Source organism: Papaver somniferum, unplaced genomic scaffold (assembly GCF_003573695.1).
Source record: "Papaver somniferum cultivar HN1 unplaced genomic scaffold, ASM357369v1 unplaced-scaffold_133, whole genome shotgun sequence".
NCBI classification, from domain to species: Eukaryota; Viridiplantae; Streptophyta; class Magnoliopsida; order Ranunculales; family Papaveraceae; genus Papaver; species Papaver somniferum.
In genome coordinates this window covers 3155101-3182947 of record NW_020622492.1, presented here as the reverse complement: position 1 = coordinate 3182947, position 27847 = coordinate 3155101, and the positions used below count along the sequence as shown (strand labels likewise).

The 27847-nt window shown below is 42.4% G+C and overlaps 1 protein-coding gene and 1 long non-coding RNA gene across 4 annotated transcripts; both read left to right on the top strand.

The window, feature by feature from the left end:
* The first annotated feature begins 17810 nt into the window (after positions 1–17810).
* On the top strand, positions 17811–21982 carry LOC113333654. 3 transcript variants are annotated; one of them, XM_026580077.1, is made up of 7 exons: positions 17811–17936; positions 18208–18257; positions 18753–18808; positions 18924–19217; positions 20393–20424; positions 20514–21485; positions 21599–21982. In XM_026580077.1, the coding sequence occupies exons 2-6, from the start codon at positions 18241–18243 to the stop codon at positions 21459–21461; spliced, it is 1347 nt and encodes a 448-aa protein (XP_026435862.1). In that variant the 5' UTR covers positions 17811–17936; positions 18208–18240; the 3' UTR covers positions 21462–21485; positions 21599–21982. The 3 variants fall into 3 exon arrangements, with proteins under 3 accessions (XP_026435862.1, XP_026435861.1, XP_026435863.1); XM_026580078.1 differs by lacking the exon at positions 17811–17936 and adding an exon at positions 18050–18085; XM_026580076.1 differs by lacking the exon at positions 17811–17936 and having other exon boundaries at positions 17943–18257.
* A 4473-nt stretch (positions 21983–26455) lies between these two features.
* LOC113333479 lies at positions 26456–27847 on the top strand. Its single transcript, XR_003352038.1, has 2 exons — positions 26456–26989; positions 27071–27847. It is a non-coding gene; the product is annotated as an uncharacterized LOC113333479 (long non-coding RNA).

Here is a 27847-nt window from a genome sequence, read left to right as displayed (position 1 = left end):
TGATTGATCACAAGAGATTCAAGTGATTGTGTGCAGGTTTTTATTGAAGATTTAAGAAGATTTCAAGACAGAAGATATTGAAGATCTGACTTGGGTTTTATAATCTTTGGTGTGGACAATACTATACTTGTTTCGGTAAAAGAAGATCCAATTGATAATCGGTTTATCCTTTTGGTAGATTGGATTGATTAATTGAGTAGATCGGCATCAACACGATTCTTCGAATTAAAGGTGTTGTTGGCTTAATCTTAATCGATTACCTTTGGGTGATTGAATGTAAGATAAATCTAAGGACCTGACGAATGAGTTTATGTTGAGATAAACGGAAGAGCCTTTGTCCGACTCATATCACTTGGTTGAATAGAGTTGATACCAAACATATTTGTTATTCCTTTACTGTTTGGAATACGAACCAAAAAAATTGTTCCAGGTACGTGACTTATTTATAAGTTGGAGGCGTGGAAATACAGAACGAACTAGGTGAACTATAGGGTTAGTTACTTGGTCTCAACTATACGAAGTTAGTGTAATTTTGTGTAGAGGCTTAATCCTGAGAGTATTCAATTCTGGACTAGGTCCGGGGGTTTTTCTGCATTTGCGGTTTCCTCGTTAACAAAATATTGTTGTGTCATTTACTTTTATATTCCGCATTATAATTGTTTTATTATAATTAAAGTAAATTACACAATCGTTAATTTCTATTTACTTGATAATCAATCCTATTGTGTTTGATTAATTCCGAACCTTTGTATCAAGTAAACATACTTCGTTGTTGTATTGTCTCGATCTCGCATCCATAGACGATCACACGAAGTGTGAACCGATTAGTTGTATTGTCTTGACTCAGTCCATAGACAATCACTTTCGGAGAAATGAATTATAAGTAGGAAAAGTTTAAGCTTGAGGTATATTTGGGTACCCTCGCCTTTTAAAAATGGCTTATGTTCCTTTGAAGGATGACAACACATTAAATACAGGGTTTACAATTTTATCCCTTGAACTAAAAACCACCATCAACATTAAGTCCCCTGCTTAGTACGTAACAGTGACATTATTCCGGGGTAAGCACTAGATGGTGAAAAATAAAGATAAAACTTATGAGACAAAGTTAGATGTTACCATGAGAGATGGATCTGACTGTCCTTGGAACATGTCACGTTCAAGAGGCGTCCAGGTAAGCGTTCCCCTATGTCAGTTGGCTCCAGGTAGATTAGGAATACGGTTGGTTGGGATCTCAAACTGCATTCCAAGTCCCTTGTACATCTGATAACGTTCGAGAGCATGTCCAAGCTTTCCTGGCTTTGGTTAGCATGGAGGAAAAGTGGAGGCGCGATGAAGCATCTCATCTAACAAGTGCTAGGGATGAAATGTTTGCTGCCCGGCTAAAATGAAAGAGGGTGGAGCATAACATGAACTCCTGGATAAACATGAATACCCTTTTCATGACGACGTCATAATCCTCGACTCTGATGTGGACGAGCCCTATCATGAGGAATATCCTCAAAGGGCTGCTGAAGCAATTTCTGGAAAAAAATGTTGAAGCAGCTCGAGAGGATGTTGAAGTGGCTCGAGAGGATGTTGAAACGGCTTCCTGAGAGGATGTTGAAGCGGCTCCAGAGAGGACTCTAGTGAAGGTACCATTGGCCCTATTGTTGATGACACTTCTTTGATGTTTAGTAGTCTTTGTTTCATGTGGCTGGAGTCAAGGCTTGATCGAATAATAATCCCTCATTCATGCTCGAAACTTTAGACGTAACGCTCCTCGGTAAGGTTAGAGTAGATCCTGTTGCATGATTTTGCAATCTGAGCTCTCCCATTCTTTTGTTTGACATTCCCCTTGCAGACTACACACTTCTTGAAGATTTGTGGTGTGTCGTCTAGGTAGGTATATGGATGGACGTTGTGCCGCGAATCTTTAAGGACTTCGTTCCAAGCGACATCTTTTGAACCGTCTTCTGAATCTTGGATGGTTGTATGGAACGAGATGCGATGAGCAGTCCCCAGTTACACTTCAGAATCGATGGTGTGGATGGACACGTGAAAACATCTCTGATTTGTACTTTGGATTCTTTGATGCACATGTACGTCTTCATGTTAAGAATTTTCTGCGGCTCGTAAAGCTTCAACAGTGATGATTGCTGATATTAGAAATAAACCGGTTGGGGGACGTGAAGGTATCCTGTGCTGGCAGTCCCTAGGTGTAATTATCCCGAGCTTATTTTTTATTGAAAAACGTACTTCCATTGAATTTGTTGGTAAGGTGTTGAAGCGGCTTCGGCCTCTGAAGAGAGCGTTGAAGCGGTTTCGGGAGAGAGTGTTCGTTGAAGCGGCTTCTTCCGGAGAGAGCATTGAACCGGCTTCTGGAGTGTGCGTTGAAGCAGCTTCTTCTGGAGAGTGTGTTGAAGCAGCTTCTAGAGTGTGCGTTTAAGCGGCTTCTTCCGGAGAGAGCATTGAACCGGCTTCTAGAGCGTGCGTTGAAGCGACTTCTTCTGGAGAGAGCGTTGAAGAGGCTTCTGGAGAGATTGTTGAAGCGGCTTCTGGAGCGTGCGTTGAAGCGGCTTCTGGAGTGTGCGTTGAAGCGGCTTCTTCTGAAGAGAGCGTTGAAGCGGCTTCTGGAGAGAACTCCAGTGAGGGCGCCCTTAACCCCTGATTCGAAAAATGAGTTCTTCTCATTCTTCTGAGACGATACGATATGGCAGATAGGAAGACGACACATAAATAGTGTTGGCCGGCAAGTCGTGTTTTCTCCTCATGGGAAAGAATAACGTTTCTATTGTAACATCTTGACGCATGCAACACTCTCTTCCGGTAACCAGAAATAGGGGAGATAACAATAATGGTTAAGGATTCGACCAACCTTCAGTTTGATTTTCCTTTATAAATTACATGCTTCTTGATTGACCTCTCTCTTGTGTTGAAGAAGTCCTTGACTGACTGTGAAGGAATTTCACGCTGAGCCTCAGTCCCCGGTTTACGTGGTTCTATCCCGTATGGTCGATGGGTTGACCATGATGAGGGCATCATCCTTTTTCATCCATGTTGATGACTATGTACAAAACCATTTGGCTGGAGATTGGATGGCCACGATCAAGATTCTTGACAGGGACGAGTTATGACTACAAGCACAAACCTTGGCAGTGACGAGTGGTGGTTACGGCCATGGATCTTGAAAGGAAGGAACGACAGCTACGAGCACGTACCTTGGTCAGTCACGACCATGAATATTGAAGGGCTTTAATAAATCATGCATTCAAGTTTATTCTCACTTCTTTACTTTTTTGGTGAAGCAACTCTTCCCTGATTCCCTGTGTACAGAAACTCGCCTATTGTTGTTTGCATAAATGCTTCATCATGGTCTATACGGTTTCGTGGACGGAGTCCCCAAGAACTATGCAACTCCTGACAGGAAGATGGTCTCTGCGAACTCCCTCAGTGCCTAATTGAAGTTCTCCTGCATCTGTGGTAACGACAATATTTGGAATTTTTATTTGTTCCTGAGTTGGTGGGCGCCTGATAGGAGGTAGTTTGATGGCATCATCTTGAATCCATACTTCCAGGAGTTCAATCACTTCATCGGTCGGGAACGGCAAGTTTGGAGCAACATCTTCAGTTTCTTGTTGTTGTGCATGAGTTTTTAGTCCCGTCCTTTCGGGATCGGGTCGTCTGATGCACTGGTGCTACACGTTTGAGTTGTTGTTCTGCAACTGGATCTTTTCTCTTCCCTCCTACACTCACCACGCTTACAGAGGGTTGAGTGTAGTATTGTTTATTGATGAGACGTCTGTCTCCTCTAATCTCATGTGTATCTTCATTCCTGGCGGGCCTGATTCCTTCCATCAAGGCTGGTGCTGTTGTAGCCAACCGCTTAGCAGCTTCATGAAGTTCAGAGAACGTCTGGAAGCGCGGATTCTCCAGTAAAGCGTGATATACAGGTGTCATGCTATTAATGCACAACTCTAATAATATATGTTCAGTTACATTTGGATCATAGTGCTTGAACCCAATTGGCTATACGGTTTGGTGTAATGTTGTTGTACCAGGTGTACGCTCTCCCGGTAAGTGACTTTGAGAACTCTTTCAGGCGAATGACATGATTGTATTTGTGCTCTTCTAATGACTCCAGAAAACGGGAGATGTGTTCACGAGCATTACCAGTTCCGTCATAAAGGGAAAATTGAGGACAGGCGTATCCTCTCGGAAGAGGAACTCTTTTCACATCAGGAGGATACGGAGATTGATGCTGGTGCATGTCCACCGGGTTTTCCTTGCTTCGATTTTGGAGGAGACGCTCCAGATCCTCACGTGTGATGAAGTTGGACGGCTGATTCCTTTCTCTTGGGCGCTCAGGATCAACATGAACTTCCTCATCCATGAATGCATGCTCTGTTGAAGTGCTTGCGCCAAAAATGTTGAAAGTACTCTTTATTGGCTCCACGGGATGACGCGGCTCTTGTGGTAGTCATTCGGTTAGCGTCTTGAGAAAAGTGAGTACCTCTTTCTGAGTTGTGTCCATGTCCTTATGAGCCTTAGCGAGAACTTATTGTCTTTCCATCAAATCGAAAATGGCAATAGGGGGTTGGCCTCTTCTGGCTCCTCCAGTCTCTCGTCCTGATGGGGGAGTGGCAGTAGCTCCAGTAACAACCAGGGACGTTACGCTCGAAGAAACATTGGGAGTGGCGGCAACGTCTATGGCTCTGGTGATTGGAGATGTCACGCGCAGGGGAATGTTTCCTGCACCGTTGGTGTTGGTGGTTGAGGATGTAGTGCTGATAGGTGTTGTAAACACCTACTCTTATATCTAGTATTTATGCTTTCTTTGCAAGTTTTCTTGTAAATTATGTATCTTATGATTGTTTTTGAGTTTATTAGGTGAAATGGAGTCTTTGGGAACAAAAGAAGGTGAAACCATCCATTTAGAGTGTAAAGCGCAAAAATATCAAATCATATGCGAGTTATAGCAGGCTATGTGGAGCGCAAGGAGTAAATAATGAACTGTCAGTTTTCTGGAACCGACGAGCCTTATATGAAGAGGGTAACCCTTATCCAGAAGTGCAGGGTACCAATATCGGTTCCAGGGTATTAGACCTCATTCAGGTCGACTCAGATTCTGAGCAGCATAATTTTGTTTCTGCTCTTACAACACAGATGGGGTTTGAAATTGGAATTTGCATCTAGTGGTTATTTCAACATCAACAGGGAAGAACAGATGGTTGACGATGAATCTGAGAAGATGGGTTGAAGTTCAATTGATTATTAATCCAAGAATGGAGCTGGAATATAAGGTCATAGGAGATTCAAGGGTTTCTGAAGATGCGGTTAGGGTTTGTGGTGAATGTTTTCAACTGATTTCGGTTGAAATTGAGAAGGAGAAAAAGAAGCGGCTGTTGTTGTTACTCCGAAATAGATATAAAGAAATCAAGAGAAGTAACTCAGAGAATTCGAAGGGGTCTTGAGCTGAGCAGTTAACGAAGATTTAAGTGCAGTCGATTCAGGAAATGGTGATGATTGTTAGAAGAAATGAAGAAAGAACTGATTTCTGAGATAAAGGGTTTGTTGTTGATTTCAGAAAGATGGGTTTGATTGTTTAGTTTGTCTGCAATTAATGGATGGATTGACCTCGATTCGAGTTGGGAATGATCTGAAGAGAAGATGTGCTGGGGTTGGCTTTGAATTTGAGTATGTTTGTCATGTAACAGATGGCTGAAGAAATGGAGATCGATATGGGTCTGTGATAGACGAGAAAAGGGGATTTACATCTGCAATTGATAGAGGTTCGACAGTTGGAAGCGAATTTAATAATGGGTTTGTTTAAATTTATACTACAACAACTTTGATACCAAGATTACAAGGGGGTTTGTGCAGTAAGAAGATGCAGTAGAAATCAGTAGGAGGAGCTGGTGATTGTGGATTGAATCTGGTGTTCCAGTCGAGTTGAAATACAGAATGGGTTGGAGATGGAATTGCAAGTAGATGAACACTGCAGGAATGGGCTGCAATGTGCGAGTTGTTGATGCAATGTCTAGGCAGGCTATGGCACTGGTGGTTCGATGTGAGGCAGTGAAATTGGTGGACTTGAACAAGTAGATGTTGGTGGACTGGAGATGTATGCAGTTGTGAACAAGAAGTGGAATGCAGGTTTTCCAGAAGAGTTGCGGCTGAAGCTGTCATGAAATTTCTAGTGTTGCAACCCTTCATTTTGGCCTTGGGCCAAATGTTACCATGCGTTGGTTGGTGACCTTGGACGGCTAAGATCTGCGTCTCACATGGAAGGGAGGCCGTTGATTGTTGCAACCCTTCATTTTGGAAGCCGTAAAGGAAAGGCCGGCATGGCATGGTTTAGGCGCGGCAAGGTGGCTGGCACGGCATGCCATTGGCACACGTGGCATGGTCGGCATGCCTTGGCGCGGTTTAGGCGCGGCCAAAACTAGGGTTTTGGAGTTGTGCCAAAGGTTACCATGCGTTGGTTGGTGACCTTGGACGACTAAGATCTGTGTCTCAGATGGAAGGGTGGTCGTTGATTGTTGCAACCCTTCGTTTTGGCAGTCGTAAAGGAAAGGTCGGCATGGCATAGTTTAGGCGCGGCAAGGTGGCTGGAACGGCATGTCATTGGCACACGTGGCATGGTCTGCATGCCTTGGCGCGGTTTAGGCGCGGCCAAAACTAGGGTTTTGGCGTTGGGCCAAAGGTTACCATGCGTTGGTTGGTGACCTTGGACGGATAAGATCTGCGTCTCAGATGGAAGGGTCTCCGTTGATTGCTGCAACCCTTCATTTTGGCAGCCAGCGACATGTAGCGGGGCCAGAATGGCTTTGGCATGGGTACGTGGCTGGCATGGTTTTCCATTGGCACAGTGTCGCGGCTGGCATGGTTGGCATGCCTTGGCGCAGAGATGCGGCTGGCATGGTTAGCGTGCCTTGGCGAGGAGACGTGGCTGACATGGTTTTCCATTGGCACAGAGACGTGCCTGGCATGGTTTACCATTGGCAGGGTGGTGCGGCTGGCATGGTTGGCATGCCTTGGCGCGGAGACGTGGCTGGCATGCCTTGGCGCAGAGACGTGGATGGCATGGTTTGCCATTGGCACGGTGATGCGGCTGGCATGGTTGGCATGCCTCGGCGCGGAGACATGGCTGGCATGGTTGCTATTGGCGCATGTGGTACGGCTGGCATGGTTGGCATGCCTTGGCGCGGAGTCATGGATGGCATGGTTCGCCATTGGCACGGTGGTGCAGCTGGCATGGTTAACATGCATTGGCGCGGGGAAGTGGCTGACATGGTTTTCCATTGGCACATACACGTGGATGGCATGGTTTTCCATTGGCACGGTGGTGCGGCTGGCATGGTTGGCATGCCTTGGCATGGAAACGTGGATGGAATGGTTTGCCATTGGCATGATGGTGCGGCTGGCATGGTTGGCATGCCTTGGCGCAGAGACGTGGCTTGCATTGTTTGCCATTGGCACGGTTATGCAACTGGCATGGTTGGCATGCCTCGGCGCAGAGACGTGGCTGGCATGGTTTTCCATTGGCACGGTGGTGCGGCTGGCATGGTTGGCATGCCTTGGTGCAGAGACGTGGTTGGCATGGTTTTCCATTGGCACGGTGGTGCGGCTGGCATGGTTGGCATGCCTTGGCGCGGAGACGTGGATGGCATGGTTTTCCATTGGCACGGTAGCATGAGAATTAGGGTTTGGCACAGATGATGTCAGTCAATGCTAAGGGTTCTGCCGTGGAACATGACACATGTATATAAAAAAAGGTACCCTAGTAATTCTTACATAGGCATGATGATTGATTCAATAAATGTGCTAATGTTCATAGTGACATTATGTTAGATGTACAATTTTACGATTTTAACCCTAATCTAAATAACACCATCAACGTTAAGTCCCTTGCTTAGCTCGGAACAGGAGCATTGTTGCGAGGTAAGCGTAAGATGGTAACAGGCGAGGATAAAAATCGAAGCGACAAGTCGTGAAAATATGGTCAAGAAGGTCCGACTAACCTTTTCCGAGAGGTAAGGAGATTTCATGATTCTTGTGTTTGGCAGCCTTACATAGATTAAATCGGTGGTACATACCGTGAAGTGGTGAGATGAAGATCGCCGGCTTAGTCTGGTCATGCGTCATCTTGGCTGGGTTAGGGAACACTGAGACGCTGGCTTGGCGAGTTGTTGGCGTTGATGCGGTTTGGAAGGGGGCCGCAGGCATTGCATTGGCTTGGACTTAGTACGGCGCGAGTGTGGGAATGGGCTTGGTCGATATCTTGACGTAGCAAGGCATGGTGCGGCACGGTGGGGAAAGGCATGGCGCGGTTTGGCGAGGCAAGCATGGCGCGACGGCTTGTCACGATGGTGGATTGTCTTCGCGGGCCCGATTGCCTCTTTTCCTTACTTGACTCAAATAGGTAGTCCTTTCCTTATTCAAACTCCGAAAGTGTTATGACCATAGAAAGGGGGCGTTACTTCTTCTCCTCATGTCACCTTGTCGGTTTTGTTTTCAAGTCTCGGTGTTAGCGGCAGAGAAGTAACAACGCGGGCAAGTGTGTCTTAAACATGTACTTCCACGTTTTTCTCACCAAACCCTAATTTATCTCGCATGGCCAGGCATTTCCTTATATTTGCTGGTAGAAAATGGTTCCATTAGAATCTGATGTCACGCCTCAATTCGCGGCTTGTAGAAGGCTTTCCTTTTCGGGACCTCATCGCTCTGCTGGATATAAGAGATGATCTTGAATCCTTCATTCGCGCAGGTCGTCCTGAAATTGTGCCTATCCTCTCTACATGTATCGTCTCGTGTTTTCTCCTGGTTTCCCATTTTGTCCTCTTTCTTATGCAGGTTGCTGGTATAGACAGGGTGAAAACTTACCCCTCTTCTCTGGTTTTGTAGCGCATAATGGGATCTTCCAGTGAAAGACGTACCTCCAACTCTTCAGGGAGAAACTTTGGAATCGGTGAAAGCCAGTTTTCTTCTCATGGGGAGGCATTAAATAGAATTGAATCTCTGTTCGGTGAAGCTGGCGAAATTATTTGGGACATACCTTTGGAGGAAGAACGGGAAGGCGGCGAAGCATCCTAGTGCATTGAGAGGCTTTGGTGCAACAAAACTTCTTCACGGCCCACTGCTAGGGCGGGACATTTTGCTTCTCAGTTTAAACGACGAAAGACCGAGTTTGTGAAACTTTTAGGGGAAAATCAACGTAGCTCCCCTGTCCAGGACGGTGTCATAACCCTTGATTCTGGTGTAAATAAATCGGGAAATTATCCTCGAAAGGTCGCTGAGAAGACTTCCGAGGAAGATGATGATGCTGCGGTTAGTGAAATTGAAACAGCTTTCGGAGTAGACAACGAAACTGTTGTCGGTAACATTGGGGGAGTCATGGTGGAATATGCTGGGTCGGTTGTTGAGGCGGATGTCGGTAAAGAGGCGGATGTTGTTGCTGCTAAGACGACTTCCGGGTGGAATGTCGAGGTTGCTATTGCTGATGCGGCTTTCGGATGGAATCTTTGTTGCACGAGAGATTGTTGGGGAAAGTGTTTGAAAGACCTCTGACCGAGGCGTTACGCATTAGATTTCGATGACTAGCTTCTCCTTTTTTACTATTTCTATTTGTTGCTTAGTCGTCCTGATGCTTAGTAGACTCATTTTTACCTTCCTTGTATTTGTGGCGAAGTTAGGGTTTCTCCAATTAGCATCCCGCTTGCGGTTTCCATCTTTGAATAAAAAGTCTCATTTGAAAAACCCAATTATTCCATTAGAATGGGTTGTTCGACTTTCCATGTCTGTATATTTTTTCCTTCATAGCTTTGGATAATTGAATAAGGTATTTCTGGTTGTGATCTGATGGTTAATGGTTTCTCAATGGTTTGAGATTTGTTTGGTATATGTTTTTTCTTCTGAGATTCAGAAAACTCATTTGGAAGGAAAGGTATGCTTTTAAACAAAAAAACGAAACCCTAATGAAGAATGCAAGCGGTGCATTCATCTCGGGGGATACAAATATCGAGTGGAAAGAGAAATTGCTGAAGAAAATACTAAAGGTAGAGTGCTGGAAGAGAAAGTAGTACAACGTTTTTAGGGATTGAAAGGCTTGAGCCACCGCGAGTGAACTATCACACCCCCCAGCTTGTCTGTGTTGATGAGCTTGCAATAACCCCCAGAAGGACGTACGCCACCAGATATGGCTCGTCTTATTTTTCCTTGGATAAATCGATCAGAACAGCTATCTTCACCGTCATCTTTCTGACTTGAAACGAGGTTGCTTTGACCACCATATCTCCGATTTAAAACGAGTTCGGGTGTTGTGTAACCGCTTGAATCTTGGTCTTGTCGGTTTCGATTGCAGCTTCCAAATTCTTAGCAAAGCGTTTGAATGGCCCAGCGCCCCACTCACATCTCTTAACAGCGTCCGCGCAGATAATCGCACTGAGTCCCCATGACGGGATAAGAGAAGAAATGACTGGTTGTAGAGAAGATCGTTCGGCCAAACTTACTTTCGTTTGGAATCTATGAGTTAGTGCCAACGGGTTTTCTCCAGGTGACCGAGTTCCATTGGTAAATCGTTGATACGGCAGCAGATGGGACGGCTTGTTGGACATTCTTTCGGGCGTTGACATCGGTAGAGGGGATGTTCCCAGTTTCGCCTTGTTGTCGAGTACCCACAAGTGCCCCAATATCATGTCGTAATCTAGTTCTTTGACAATGTGGAACTTGCTATGCATTATAGCATCTCCCATCTTGATCTAGAGGTTAATGTAGCCGTACGCGTTCAAGGATTCCCCTTACGGGTTCTTAATCACAGATGGGGAATGGGTAGCCTCTTGTTTCAAAAATCCCGTAGCTTTCAGAGTCTTGAAGGTAACAATATTGAAGTCAGAGGCCACGTTGATTAGTGTGTTTCTGAATTCAATACCTCATAAATAGGACGTGGTCATCAATCCCCAGTTGTTCTTTTCAGTTCCGCTTCCTGAGAGAGCTTAGGCTCTTGGCGCGGCTTCCGTAGTAGGAAAAATCTGTTTGCCCGACACGACACGATTGAGAGCCGTGAAGATATCTTGACGATGCACCTTGGAAAAGTAGAGAATTTCACATACATGGTGCATCACGGATTGTACAATCTCGTGTACGGAGTCCCCAGAGACTCCACAATTTCTCACTGGAAGTGGATCTCGATGTACTCCCTCGTTCCCCAGCTGAAGTTCCTATGCTTCTATCTTTTCTTTGAAGACATGCTTTAGTCTATTGCAATCACTGGTTGGGTGATGAACAAATCTGTAGTAGTGGCAGTATTTGGGGTTTGTCATCTCGGCCTCGGTCGGTGGGCGTCTGGGAGATGGTAATATGATAACATCATCTTGAATCCATGCTTCTAAAAGTTCGATCACCTCCTCAATGGGAAATGGAAAATCCAGAGAATTTCCTTCAGCTTCGTGATGACGCATGAGAGCTTTAGCGGCGGCCTTCCGTGGCGGAGTTACTCGTCGTGATGGTGCTTCGCGTTTAGGCTACTGGTCTGCAACTGGGGCCTTCCTTTTTCCTCCCTCTTTTCCTACGCTCACAGAGGAGGGACCGGCGTTGTATTGCTTGTTTATGAGATGTCTATTCCCGCGAGTTTCGCACATGTCTTCGGCTCTGGTTGGTCTAGCTCTTTCTAATAATGCTGATGCTGTCGTTGTTGATCACTTGGAAGCTTCATGGAGTTCAAAGAATGTATGGAAATGCAGGTTTTCTAGCAAGGCGCGGTAAATGGGAGCTATACCGTTGATGCATGAATTCACCAACTGTTGCTCGGTCACGTTTGGGTCATGACAGTCTAGTGCTTGAACCCTGAATCTCTTGACAAAATCATTTGGAAGTTCGTTGTCCCGTTGGTACATCCTTCCTAGGTCCGAGAAGGTAACTTCTTCATACACAAAGAAGTACTTCTTGTAAAATACGGTAACCATGTCACCCCAGTTGGGGTTGCTGTTTGGCGCGATGATGTTGTACCACGTGTATGCTCTTCTGGTAAGCGATTTAGAAAACTCCCTCAGACGAAGAACGTGATTGTATTCGTGTTCCCCTAGGGACTCCAGGAATCGGGAGATATGCTCACGTGCATTTCCGATGTCGTCGTACATGGTGAATTGAGGAGAGGAGTATCCTCTTGGAAGAGGAATTATTTGTATTTCAGGTGGGTAAGTGGGTTGATGTTGATGCATGTCTATTTGATCACTCTTGATTCGATTCCGAAGAAGTTGCTCCAGATCCTCTCGTGTGACAAAATTGGACGGTTGATTTATTTCCAATGGGGTTCTGGCACGAATCTCTTCGTCCGCGGAGATGCGTTCTGCCGAGGTGCTGACGCCGGGGGTGTTGGAGGCGTTTCTCATCGGCTCTGGAGGGCGTGACTCTTGTGGTAGCCGCTCTGTCAGGGCTTTGAGAAAGAAGATTACTTCTTTCTGCGTTGAGTCCATGTACGTCTGGGCTCTAGCGAGAACCTCCTGTCATTCCATCAAATCAACGATGGTGATATAGGGTCGGCTTCCTCTGGTTCCTCCTTTTTCTCGTCCCGTTGGTGGGGTAATTGGAGTCTTAGTGGCGGTTGGAGGTGCCATGCTTGACGAAGCATTAGGAGCGGTAGCGGCAGCTCTGGCCCTGGTGACTGGCAGCGTAACGCCTAAAGGAGCGCTTTTGGTGCTGCCAGGATTAGCAAGTTGCGCAGGAACATTAGAGGCGGCAGCGGCTCTGGCCCTGGTGATTGGTGGTGTTACACCTGAAGGAGTGCTTTCGGTGCTGCTGGGATTAGTAGTGGTGTAGTGATGCCGCTGGAAGTAGTGTTAACGCCAGGGACAAATTCTGCGTTGGTGTTCTCGGAGTTTGCAGCTGATCCGGATCTGAGTTCCACCATATTGAAGTTGTAAGTAAAAGGTGATATCGGAAATTGGAAATCGATATTGCAACCGAGAGATTGATCTCCCACTGTGGTCGCCAATTGTTTGAGGAGGAAAACGGTTTCTGCTGATTTCGGTAATTTCGCGTGAGTGAGTGAGAAACGAGTCTAAACCCTAAACAATATACTGCAAAGAAGTACTTTATATTCGAGAGATCAATCTGTACAAATCCGTCCTAAACCAATAAATGGATGTTACAGACTTGCTTTGGACACAAAGAGAAGGAGAAGGGTTGGTTTTGGGGAGGGAAGCGAAGAGAGTGTTGAGACCAGAATAGTTGGTTCTGGAAGAGTAGTTGTTTGACTTGTATCAGAAAGCGTAAGCTAACATATGGGAAAGCTAACAAATATTTTCTGAGTGTTGTACGCTCCTGACCAGAACTTGTTTTTTGGTGGAAATAGGTAAGACCTATTTATTCAAGTCGAAGTGAAACGTACTCTGGTCTCGTAAGAAATGGAAAACGGATGAGTAAATGGGAGGAGGTGGTAACCGGTAACGCCTGGAAATGATGTTCCATAATGAAGGAAAGCGTTTCACCATTACTCCCTTTATTTACTAACCGCCTCATCCTTATGAAACTGTCTTGTAACGGGCGTAATGTACGTCTCACGCTGTAACCCAGTTTGTGATATGTGTTGATGTCTCGAGTGTTTCTGTGGAAAACATGTAGCATGTTGTTGTTGTTTGGCAAGTTGAGCTAGGGAGACTTTCCGGCTCGGTGGAGACCTTCGACGGTCGAGATTTTGCATCTTGAGAGGAAGGGTAGCCATTGATTATTGCAACCCTTCGCTTGGTAGCCAGCGATATGAAAGCATGGCTGGCATGACTTTGATATGATTAGGCGTGGCCAAGCCAGGATTTTGGCATGGCAGTGCGGCTTGCATGGTTGGCATGCCTTGGCGCGGAGGTGTGGTTGGCGCGGCATGCCTTTGGCACATGTGGCATGGTTGGCATGCCTTGGCGTGGTTTAGGCGCGGCAAAAACTAGGGTTTTGGCGTTGGGCCAAAGGTTACCATGCGTTGTTTGGTGACCTTGGACGGCTAAGATCCGTATCTCAGATGAAAGGGTGGATGTCGATTGTTCCAACCCTTCGTTTTGGAAGCCACAAAGGAAAGGCCGGCATGGCATGGTTTAGGCGCGGCAAGGTGGCTAGCATAGCATGCCATTAGCACATGTGGCATGGTCGGCATGCCTTGGTGCGGTTTAGGCACGGCCAAAACTAGGGTTTTGGCATTGGGCCAAAGGTTACCATGCGTTGGTTGGTGACCTTAGACGGCTAAGATCTGCGTCTCAGATGGAAGGGTGGACGTTGATTGTTGCAACCCTTCTTTTTAGCAGCCGTAAAGGAAAGGCCGGCATGGAATGGTTTAGGCGCGGCAAGGTGGCTGGCACGGCATGCCATTGGCACACGTGGCATGGTCGGCATGCCTTGGCGCGATTTAGGCGCGGCCAAAACTAGGGTTTTGGAGTTGTGCCAAAGGTTACCATGCGTTGGTTGGTGACCTTGGACGACTAAGATCTGTGTCTCAGATGGAAGGGTGGTCGTTGATTGTTGCAACCCTTCGTTTTGGCAGCCGTAAAGGAAAGGTCGGCATGGCATAGTTTAGGCGCGGCAAGGTGGCTGGAACGGCATGTCATTGGCACACGTGGCATGGTCGGCATGCCTTGGCGCGGTTTAGGCGCGGCCAAAACTAGGGTTTTGGCGTTGGGCCAAAGGTTACCATGCGTTGGTTGGTGACCTTGGACGGCTAAGATCTGCATCTCAGATGGAAGGGTGGCCGTTGATTGTTGCAACCCTTCGTTTTAGCAGCCGTAAAGGAAAGGCCGGCATGGAATGGTTTAGGCGCGGCAAGGTGGATGGCACGGCATGCCATTGGCACATGTGGCATGGTCGGCATGCCTTGGCGTGGTTTAGGCGCGGCCAAAACTAGGGTTTTGGCGTTGTGCCAAAGGTTACCATGCGTTGGTTGGTGACCTTGGACGGCTAAGATCTTCGTCTCAAATGGAAGGGTGGCCGTTGATTGTTGCAACCCTTCGTTTTGGCAGCCAGCGGCATGTAGCGGGGCCGACATGGCTTTGGCATGGGAACATGGATGGCATGGTTTACCATTGGCACGGTGTCGCGGCTGGCATGGTTGGCATGCCTTGGCGTAGAGATGCGGCTGGCACGGCATGCCATTGGCGCATTTGGTACGGCTGGCATGGTTGGCATGCCTTGGCGCGGAGTCGTGGCCGGCATGGTTCACCATTGGCACGGTGGTGCGGCTGGCATGGTTAGCATGCCTTGGCGCGGAGACGTGGCTGGCATGGTTTGCCATTGGCACAGAGACGTGGCTGGCATGGTTTTCCATTGGCACGGTGGTGCGGCTGGCATGGTTGGCATGCCTCGGCGCAGAGACGTGGCTGGCATGGTTAGCATGCCTGCGGAGACGTGGCTGGCATGGATTTCCATTGGCACGGTGGTGCGGCTGGCATGGTTGGCTTGCCTTGGCGCGGAGACGTGGCTGGCATGGTTTTCCATTGGAACGGTGGTGCGGCTGGCATGGTTGGCATGCCTTAGCGCGGAGACGTGGCTGACATGGTTTTCCATTGGCACGGTGGTGCAGATGGCATGGTTGGCATGCCTTGGCGCGGAGACGTGGCTGGCATGGTTTGCCATTGGCACGCTAGCATGAGAATTAGGGTTTGGCACAGATGATGTCAGTCAATGCTATGGGTTCTGCTGTGGAACATGACACATGTATATAAAAAAAAGGTACCCTGGTAATTCTTACATAGGCATGCTGATTGATTCAATAAATGTGCTAATGGTCATAGTGACATCATGTCAGATGTACAGTTTTACGATTTTAACCCAAAGCTAAAAACCACCATCAACATCAGGGTTTACGTTTTTATCCCTTGAACTAAAGACCACCATCAACAGGTCCAAGCATTAAAGTCTAATGATGTGGACTTGACTACGCTCCATAGTCGCTTTTCTGCAATAGAAACTGCTGAAATGTTAGGTAATTTGCGATGACTTAGGAAACCGCTGAAACGTTAGACATGATAAAATCATTAACCAGCAGTATCCTCACAGCAACCACATGATATCATTTTTCCTCGTCTAATGCCTATAATTTAATAGTTATATTTTCTCATTTCATGTCACACAAGTTTCGCAGAAACCTAGATAACAATTTCCAACAGAATGTACTTGCACGAAGGTATGTGAATGAACAAAGGATTATTGAGAGAATAGAAATCTCAGGTAATGAAAAGAAAATGAGAAACATACCAGAATCAGCCTCCAACGGTTGCTCGTTAGCAGCCTCTCCAGATGCATATTGAATGTTTCCATTCGCGTCGTGATTAGTTGTTCCAGCTTGCCAGTTTTCTTGGGTAATATCTGTAGTTTACTACCATCTTCAGCTGAGGTAATAGGTGCTTTATGCATAATTATATTGGCATCTGAGGCCACATGCTTGTAATCACCAGACGGGTACTCCATATCAGCAAAGGCCTGAGTAACTAGAGTTTCGCTATCTCCCATTATTGTAGTTCGAGATAACTAATGAAGCTGCAATCAGATGATTCTAGAATTGAAGTAAATAACATAACAGAGAACCAAACAAACCCAAAAAAAATCGAAACTAACTAACAAATTATATATAATGGATGTTTAGAGACAAGTTACACATGCTAATTGGATGTGTAGAGGCAAGTTACACATGCAATTTGGATGTATAGACGCAAGTTACACATGCAATTTGGATGTGTAGATGCAAGTTACACATGTTGTATATCATCATCAAAATGAGAAACTCAATCACATTGACCACTTCCTTCTTACCATGACCAGAACCAGATACGATATACAAATTATACACACAGTAGTTTATAAAAGCACTAACCACAAGGAAATAACATTAATCACATTCACAAACTTGCTAGTCTAAAACTCATCTCATACACTTGCACAGTAATTTCTAAGTTTCAAACTACCCATACGAATCAAAAAATTCGAACAAGTCAAGCCAGATCTAGAACTTACAAAACGTACCTAGATTCGAAATACAGGAATCGATTGATTCGAGAAAAATCATGTTGTTCTTCTCTTCCGATCTAAATAGAATCAATCAAAACTAGCTAAAGAGAATTAGTAATGAGAAAAACCTATTGAATCAAATTGAAAACCTTACCTGAAGTAGCATCGAACCAACTGAAACCACTTGATTGAATCAGAAAAGAACCAAGTCGTTCTTCTTCTTTACCGATCGGAATAAAATCACCAAAACAGAAACCAAAACTAGATCAGAACTAAAATCTTACTTGATTTTTTCGAAAAATGGAACTGAAAAATAACTCGAATCTTACCTGAATTTTTCGAATCAGCTAATTAACTTAAAATCCATTGATTTACAATCGAAAATCAGAGAGAGTACGGAAATGAAAATCAAAAAAAGTAACCCTAGAAATTATTTCGCTGGAGCCGAGAGAGAAGAGAATGGAGAAGAGAGAGAAAGAGAAGAGAGAAATGAAAAAAATATGATGGTATTCCTTCTGTATATAAAGGGTAATTTTGCCAATACTAAAATACATAATATATAATTATGGGTCAGATCTGAAAGAAAATTTGATATTTTGGACCTATTAATATCATTTTCCTAAAGTATGGAGTTGACAATGAATAACCATTTGGTGGAGCTTCTATATATATCGAACGCATATAATATATGGAGGTTATAGTATTTTTCACTTAAATAAACTACCTACCTTAAAGAAAAAAAGGAAAAAACAAAGCAATGATGGCGTACTACGCACTCCGCGTGCTCTATAAGTTACCATCAAAAGAAGAAACGCCGTATAAAAACTAATCTGAAACTTAACCCGTCAACACTTAATGAAACCCATATTACCGCGAAACGATTAGACAAAGTAAACGGAGTTTAAAACCTTCTTCTCTTTCTCTCTCGCTCTTCTGTGGAAGACTAAACGAACCCTAGAAGAAAGGAAAAAAAAAAGGTACGGTTTTTTCTATCACGTCATTTTCATATGGAGAAGAAAAAATGAACTTAGGGCTTTCTTTATTCTTCGTAATAAACTGGTATTCCTTTTATACTGAAACGTTGAAAACCCTAGATGAAATGGGAAATTTTGGGTAGATATTTTTGGTAGGCACATACGACGACTGTTATTGTTTACGGGTAAATTAGTGATCTATTTTGTTCTGATCATTATTATTACTATTGTTTTGTTTTGTTTTGTTTTGTTTTGTTCTTTTGGTGGTTTTTAGGGATCTTGATTGGAAGCTTATTATTTGAAGTGAATGAGATTGGATGTTAGGTATGATAAATATCTATTTTTCATTTTATTCTTGTTATATTGAGCTGATGAAATTTGGGGTTATTAAAAGACTTAGTTGAAGTATGAACTATCATGTGAAATTTTAGTTGCATTATTTTCTTTTTCCCTTAGTGGATTCAGTTGTTATTCGGGTTTAGGATTTACTGTTGATAGTTTGGGGGTTATGGGTAGTGTTTATATTTGTGAATCCATTGGTAGGACGGTGGTGACATCTGTAAGCTCTTTAAAAGAATTAGCTAAGGGTTTAAATGGTGATATTATCAAATCTAACAGAAAACACTAGTGTACTCTTCTAGAGTTATGTAATTACAGTGGCAGGAGTGGAACATTTTTTAAGTGTAAAACATGTTTTATCATCTGAACTTGGTCTTATTCTTGCTTCCAATTCGGCCCATATTTGAGAGTCTTAACTGTTTCCTCATGTTGTCATGTACTAATCTTTTGTTGTCGATGTGCTGTGTTTGTTTTGCCCAGGAATCTTTGGTATTGCATAATAAGGGACGTGAGGATTTTGAGAGGTGTTGGGTTCGGTGAGTTCTGAGCTACAGGACGTAGCAAGTATATGAATTTTTTGATACCACTATAGATATTTATTTGAGTTTATATGAGAAATCATGGGATCGGCATGTTGTGTTGCTATTAAAGAAAGGAGTGCACCAAACGGAACGAGCAGTGATCACAGGAGTGGTGGGTATTCCCCATCATGGAGTTTTCGCTGGGATAATAGAAGGCGCGTGGCTGGTGAAGTAGGGAGTATTCACAGTCAGTATTCTCGTGGACACAGTGGCAATGTTGGCTTGGAGATTAAGGGCCGAATGGACGTAAGTAGAGATGATATATCAGATGGAGGAAGTCCTTTGGAAAGTTTACAATCTCCTGCATGGCAAAAGTCTCCAGCTCATGAAGGAGCTGCTGGGGATTTGGCTACTCCTGCTTCAGGCAAGCCTTTGCCATTATAAATTCCTTTTCTTTTATTAAATGCATATTCTCTGTAGATGTTAGACTGCCATTTATCTATCACCTTCACTCATATTGGGTTGATATTTGTGTCTTCGTCCTAGCCCCTAAAAGAACTTCATATCTAGATTGTTGGTCTAGTGGTGCCCTATGCCCTGTTTTTCTTCTCCTTAGTATAGTTCCATTTTTTATAATTTGGCGCTACCGAGTATTCCCCCTCTTCATTATTAATTCTGTCTTTTGTAAGGAAGGTTTTAATGAGAGACGAAAATCACCAAGCGTTGATATGTACGATGATCTGCTTGGGTCAGTACTCCAAGCTTCAGATAGTAGACTTAACTAATTGCACCCATTCACATCTCATCCCTTTATCCATCAGGGGCTAGCCCAGTTGGCCAGGAGCCCGACTCTCAAGCAGGAGGTCAGCGGATCGAGTCTCTGCTCAAGAGTTTGGAGATCTCATGAAATACTCCTGTTACTTAAATTAAAGTTTAAGTTCTTTATGTATCTTCTTTCCTATTAAAAAAAAAACATCTCATCCCTTTTGTACTTATGGATCTGAATTGCACCTTTACTTTCTGCTGATGACTTCTATTATGTCATCATTGTCATGAAGCAAAGGGTACATTACTACATTATAATCTATACTAACTAACAAAGTGATGTGAGTTCACCAAATTCTATGTAAAAGAAGAAAGCAGAAAAGTACAGTTAGAAGAAAACCAACAAAAGTGATCCAAATATCAATTTGCATATCATCAGAGATTTTCTAGTGTTAGATGCTTCTGATTAAGAGCTCAAAGTGATAATGAATAACAGAGATTACCTGCTTAATTAATTTTGTTGGCCAGTTTAATGTTACACTAATACTAAAACTCAACTAGACTTTCGGAAAATGCATGGATGATGGAGGACTTCATGGCCTGTTAGTGGTGATATTTCCCATGTATGGTTACTAACTATTTTCTTCAATTTTTGAAGTGGTAGTTGAAATTATCAAGTTTCCCTTGTTTGTATTTTCGATCTTAAAGAAACTTTTCCCTTTAAAAGATAAAGATATCAAAGGACTTCCAAACTAAATCAATTGCTGGCCATTAAGATTTCTGTCTGCACTATTTGAGTGTTATATCTGATTACTTTCCATGTGCTTGCAACAGAGATATCCTTGAGAAGCAGTTTCTCTACTGAGGTGAGTTTGAACCATTTAGAGTTGCTGCGGACAATTTTTCTTTATTTCTTTAGTTTGTCTTTACTGAAAGTTGTGTGTTTTCTCTGTAGGTGAAGGATATAACTGAAACACCGACAGTTGCAGATCCATCATCTTCGAAGCTTGCCTTCTCTGTACCTTCAACCCCCCTTTTCACAGTTCCTAAGTCAGAAATTTCATGCACTTCCAGGCATCCACCTACTTCAAGCTCAACCCCGTCAAGGAGAGCCCGACGTTCTCCTGGACACCAGCTCTTGAGAGAAGTCCCTGATAGCAGAATATGGGGATTTAAGTCACCAAATAACAACTCACTATCTGAGGGAAGACAGTCCTTTGTCCTTTCTACCTGTAGCAATGACTTGACATTGGGCTCCCATGGTGGGTCTTCGGATGGTTGGTCAATGCGTACCTTTTCTGAGCTTGTGGCGTCTTCTCAAAGAGAGAGGTGGTCTTTTGACAGTGAGTCCTTGGGCTCTAGCCGTGGTAAACTAACAAGGTCAGATAGCCAGCCTTTATCTTCTCCCTCCATTGATCTTCGTGCATGCGGGGTTTGTTCCAAACTTTTGGCAGAAAGATCATCATGGGGCAGTACTGAACTCTCTGTGGTGGCTGTCCTGATCTGCGGGCATGCTTTCCATGCCGAGTGCTTAGAGAGCATGACATCACAGAATGACAGGTATGATCCACCTTGCCCGATATGCATTGGTGGTGGGAAGCATGTGGCGAAGATTTCTGGAAAAACATCAAGAGAAGTAGACTTGAAGTTAAGATTTAACAGGATATCCAGAAACCGTGTAATGGATAGTGATGTTGAGGGGGATTCGGTGGTGTCTAACCAACGGAGAAGAGAAGGAAAATCCCCCAAATTCACTGGACCTTATTCCAGCAGGAGGAGTTCCTTTGCGGGACCTTTCTTAAGGAGACACTTCTCGCTTGGTATGAAGTCGACTAGGTCTCTCGAAATTAGTGAATCATCTTCTTCAAGAAGAAAGGGATTCTGGGCAAGATACCGAAAGTAGTGATCTGGGGCGGATAATGAAGAGGTTAGCCATTACTATTCATGAGCTTAATTACTTAAGATGTTTTCTCCTTTTCTTCTGCTAAATAGTTTCATTTCATGGAATGCTAATGCCGTTTTAATGTTTACTTCGAGAAGAAATGCTGTGACTAAGCTGAAAACCCGCACACACACGTCTCTCTTAATTGGTACCATAATCTTTGTTGTGCGTAATACTCCTCGGCATGATGTCGACAACAGAAAATCAACTCCTAGCAATGAAGCTAAGCAGGAATGAATCTTATTTTGTACTTTGTAAAAAGTATTTACCTTTTCCCTCTGTAAAATTTTATTGTAGAAACAGAGGACTGATGCAAATGTTCTGTTATGGGAAAAAAGGAAAATCATCAGAAATGTAGAGCACCTCAAAAAAGATCTATTTTGTAGGGTCCTATCTTTGTTATTGCTTACCATGGAAAATCGGTCTGTAATGATTCTAATGAACGCTCAGTATTTAATAGAAGCTTACTAATTCTTAATCAAGTATGGAGGGATGGAAAGGAGTGGACAAATAAGGTATCAATACTGCAGTTGCGGCTGGATGAGTACATGATAACGAGTGAAAAGTCTATATATATCTTTTTGCTCCACAATTTTTTCCTTTTATTCAAAAGAGGGCGTGTATCTTCCCACTTCCGACCTATTACTGGCACAGCTATGTACGATGGAACATTGGAACTGAAGTTTTCCCAATGGTAAGTGGCATAGTTTTTAAAATCATACGATTAGCTACAAAATTTCCCAAACCGATTTGAATCTTAATTATGAATCAAATTATTGTGACTTACTATTCACGATTTATAAGTTAGACACGTCTAAATTGATTATAAGTTAGACACGTCTTAATCTGTGTTTTCCAAGTGATTTTTATAAAGCCCCAAACGATTCGAATCTCAGTTATGAATCCGATTACCGTGACTCTTACGATCCACGTCGATTTATAAGTCAAACACGTCTGAATCTGTGCTTTCCGAGTGATTTTATTAAAAATAAAATTTGGAGACATTTTGACTCGCACGAGAACAAGCACAAGATTCGAACTCAAGTGCCCAACCATTGATCTGGAAGCTAGATTGTGTTATGTATTCTGCATCATCTATACCTATAATACTAATAACATATAATCAAACTTATATATATGTGTATGTATTCAGAGATTTACAATGAATCTTCAATTAATGGTAAAACATCCGATTTGGTTCTTAGATATGAAACACGATTTAACAACCTTGCTAACTAGTCTATAAGCATGTACTACAGATGTATTTACATTTACTTACATGTTGTACTTAAGCATTGACAAAATATGGATCAAACTGTAAACGCATGTATACTGTAACTAAGGAATTGCCAAGTTCACCAAAAAGAATTAGTTGTACCTTTATTTTTTAGTGGTTCTCCTGGTCAAACATATATACGTCTATGAATAAACCATTAACAAAAGATTTTGAGGAGGTTTTGTTCAGAGGTGAACAAAATGATTTATAAATTGGGGTCGGAGGAGTTCCTAATCGCCACAATCTCCTTGGCCAAATCTACCCATCTCTGTGCTTCGAAGTCAAATTTCTCTGCATCTCTGTTTAGCTTCTCAAGAAGCACCTACGAGGCAAAGGGAAAAGAAACAGATTCAACATCTTGATGGAAGTTGAATAGGAAAGATGAACAACTTTTTGTAAGTACAACCCACATGTATTAACTAGACACTACTACAAAGCTACTCATATTACAAGTTGACAAACAGAAATATTTTTCCAGGTGCTGTCTCTATTATGGCAAGAAAGAATCACTTACTTTGGTCATTCCCTTTCTCTTTATCCATTTGGGTGTGGGTCCATATCACATTTGGCTTTAGGAGTGGCACTTTTGATATTAGTACTTCAAAAAATGACCAAGTTCTCTAGCCGTGTCATAAACGAATGATGGAAAGTAGCATGCATAGCAACAATAACCACTGCATAGAAAATTATAAATCTATGCATTTTTTTAGATGGTAGGCTGAAAAACATATTTTCAAAGGAAGTGGCAGTAGTGTAAAGGTTTTCAAAGAACATGTCAGACTTCAATGCCTTATCTAGCCTTGGGGTAGGTTTAAGGTCTGCAGACAGTATTTTAATTACTAAATGCAAGTGAAATCCGCCTCCTATGGGCTGTGTGAAGATCAGTTGTGATGGCTCTTCAAGGAAAAATCCAGGGAGAGTTAAGACTGGTATGTTGATTTGGAATGAGGAGATGAAGTCTTTGGTAGTTTGGTACCATCTTTGCTGGTCTGGGAATCACCACATCTTAATACGCACTAGTTTTTAAGGATGAAAGTGGACTGCCACAAAGAATTGGGTCAAGTCTGGAAGGTGTCTGATTCAAAAATTAAAATAAAACTATTCTTGAAGAATCATATACCCAGGGATCTCAAAAACAGGTGGACTGAGGTAATAAGGAAATTTACCAATATTTCACTCTCATGTGTCTTGAGAGACCAACTTTGCAGCAGACGGTTTAGCTAGAAGATGTCTGTTTCTAACTTAGGGAGCTTAAATTAATGGTTGGCTGGCTTGTAAACTTCCTATTTTTGTTTTTACATTTATCTGCCTCTTGTTTTTCTCAAAAGAAGAAAAAAAAATCATTTGGCAAGCTAAAATAAGAAACATGGCTGATAGACATTGAACTTATCAACATATGAAGCAAAATTGGGAAATTGGTATAAATGAACCAAAAAGACAAAACAACTCTAAGATGGCAATAACTAGAAAGGAGTTTGGAAAGAATCGTGCCAACTGTCATCGATTCAATTTGGATTAAAAAAAAAGAACACAGAAAAGAAAAGAAAAAAGGCATGCAAGCAACCTGAGTTTGAAACTCGTCAGCATTTTGGGTGGGGTGGGTGGTTGCCTAGCTACCTGGGCTTGTAGGTAGCAGGCCTCTTATTATAAAAGAGGTTAAAAAGAGAAGACAAAAAAAGGCAAGCCAGCAGTTGAACTGATCAAGCAAATATAATGAAAAACAAAGGAAATCAATCAAAATTAAGAGATGGAAATTGAAATACCATTTCTTTAGACTCTAAATCAGTTAGCCTTTTCTCCTGAAACAAAAACAGTGGAGTATTAGACTAAAAAAAGATAATAGATGAGCAAGTAACAATAGTAGAACAAATTAGCATGATTATAGGGATGGCATTTTCCTTCTACATGAATGTGATTCGTTCAAGGTTGGATTGGATTAAGTACTTTTCTAACATTAGAATTTAGATATGTGCACTGTATCCCTCCAAAACCACTTCCTCTCTTTATCTTCTTCCTACATATTTTTGTCTTAAAGACTTATAATCTGCAATATACTATCAATTGAGGAGATCAAAAGTTTAAACAGACAACAGTTCTTTGGTAGAAAAAAATCCCATAAATGAACATTCATAAGACGCAAGAAGAGTAATCCCCCCCCACCCCCCATAATTTGGAGTGTCTGTATTACTAATTCCTGTACGAGGATAAGGTTCTCGAAAATGGTTTAAAAAGTTAAAAGATTCAAGCTTATAAAAAAGTTCGAAAAAAAGAGAGGATGTGCTTTGACATTATTTTATTGTCTTCCGGTGAACCCCAATTTCCACAACTGGCTTCATAATATTCAGGAACAAATGAATGAAATGATGAAAAAGTTAAACATAGCTGCTGAAAAAACCCAAGGATCAACCATTAGTATCCAAACACTAGAATGTACATCTAACTAGTAACTACAAATATTACTTGAAAGGTTAGTGCGTTACCAGTTTCAAGTGAGCCTGGACAAAATAGCCAATAAGCAAACTTGTACCCAAACCCTTCACGATTTTACTTGGAGCTGCATGTTTCAAATTCTTGATAGGAAAATTCAAAACCATAGACATATTGGAGACCTAAAAAATAAATAGATAAAAACAGATATCAGAGACTAAGCAAAAAAAAAAAAAAAAAGTCTTAGCAAAACAAAAATACGGAACTAAATGTGTTTGATAACCTTCACTAGGGTGTTTCCATAATCAATCCAGGTTTTGAGTTGAATATGCTTGTAAAATCTCCACTTTGACTACAATAAATCTACAGATAAGGACTAAAAACTCAAATAGCTCAACTCTGCTCCTTTGAACTTTATTTTGCCCAATTTTTAACTCCGAATTGGTTACACGGAACCACGATGGAAGTAAAATATACTATGATACCAATATGGAAGTACCTGTGATAGAAAGTAGAAACCGATTAAGAAGAATGTAGGTACCAAGAAATAAAACCCTGAAACCTACCTAAAACCTTAAGTTTGAAGATAAATGATTTTAAAACATTGAAAGCCCTTTATAAACAAGAATTAAAAAGTGGCTTTTCATTCGTTACAGACCCAAAAGTTCTCAAGTATTTTGGTACCAATTTAGAGAGACAAGATCCATTTATAATAAAATAGAAAACCAGAATATCATACGCAAATGAGGCAAACTCTGTTCAAATTTACCTGTTATTTCAGCAGTTTACCACTGGAGTGAATGAAGTGTGAGAGAAGGTAGCGTGAAAGTTGTTAACGATTCTGAAATCTCATTAGAGAGAAACAATACTCCGAATTACAGCATAAAAGAAGTTCCCAATTTGGGGATTTGGAGGAAACCCTCCTCAACTTAGAAGACTTCAATGGGTTCTAAACCGTTTGAAATTAGGCTAAGGCCCTACGCGTGGGTTACTCAACTTCCTCATCATAGTTACAAAAGGACGTGGTAATTGACTCCTTGATCAAAAAGTCATTAAACGGACAGGATTGGCCGAAAAAGGTCATCTCGCGGTATCGTCTGGATTTCATTTGACCTGGACAGCTGGGAATGAAAGGGGGCCACACTTATTAAACACGAGTTTTACCATATATATATATCCGTTGTTTACAGAGCTAATTAAACTCTAATTAACCCTAAAACCTAAAAATACGTATGCCGTCTCGCTTCTCATACTTTCTTCTAAACCCTCAATTCTTCTCTGCCTCCGTTTTCCCTTCAACCCTAATAAGTTGCCACTCTTCTCCGCCGCCCTCATCTCTCGCCTCTTTCCTTGAATTTGGATTTGCTTGAATTACCGAGCAAAGGAATTTTTTTTCATAATGTTCTTTGTTGACTGGATATCTACTTTTGCAGTTGAAAGTTCAGATAGACTTTCAACTATATGTTGTTCGGAAACTATTCTTTTCTTTTTAGCCTTACATTGTTGTAGCACCACCGAAAAGCATTATTAGTACTTTTAGCATGAACTTTCCTTTTAACTAATACAAGTTCACTGGATTTTCATTTGTCCATAACAGTTCAACATCACAGGATTTTGTTTCTGAATTTTATTGTCAAAATCTGAACTTTAACCAATTTTTAGAGATTAGTTTTGATTTTTAAGTGTTTAAAGTAGTGGGTTTTATTTAGTTGATTGAAATTTGAGTTCATGGTGAAGAAATTCAGGAAAAGTACATTCTTAAAGTTACAGGGCTAAACTACACGAGGTAAACGAACGGAGTAAATTTTAGTGGTGTACTGAATAGATATATTTGTTTGGGGTTGATTTTTTGTGCTTTGTATTGCAGGTGCTATTTTTATTCAAAAGAACATCTTTTGTGTACTGAATAAAATAAATCTGTGGTTGATTTGTTGCAAGCATGTTTGGTGAATTGCTGATATTCAAACGGCATGGTTTCTTTCACCGTAGCTGTTTCGGTTGTCCATGTGAAGAGATGGAATCAGTGGCGATAATTGATATCGAGGGATGACGTGTTTAAAGGGGTTTCGAGTTGAGATTGAGCTATGAAGTTGAGCTATTGGTTGCTGTCAGTGGGTATAGAAAGGATGATGGAGGAAATGGTGCTGTTGAGATTGCAGGGAAGCACATGAATTACTTGCGTTGATTGAAAGAGGGTTGTGATTGCAGGAAAGGAGAGTGGCAATGTTAAGAGTACCAATTAAACTTAGCTCCAAACATGGATTTCACTGCTGATAAATGGATTTTATTACGAGTTCAAGCCTGTTTTACATTTACTTTTTTTTTTTTGGGTTCGATGTTTGAGGGGATTGCAATACTTGAATATATCTATGACTGTTTTATCACAGCGCTTGATATTATGAAAGAGTATGTACTGCTGGATAGCTGGTCCTATGTCATTTGTGTTTGGAAGGTTTTGACCTATCTAAACTGTAAAAAAGGATGGGAAATTACCGACTGACCATGAGGTAGAAAATTCTTAACTGTGTAAAACGTAGCTCTAACCTTTCATTACTTAGGAGGAAAAGCTTGGGTAAAATGCATATATTTTATACATGTTGATACTATCTTTATTCATTTTATCCCTTTGTTCATTATGGGACAT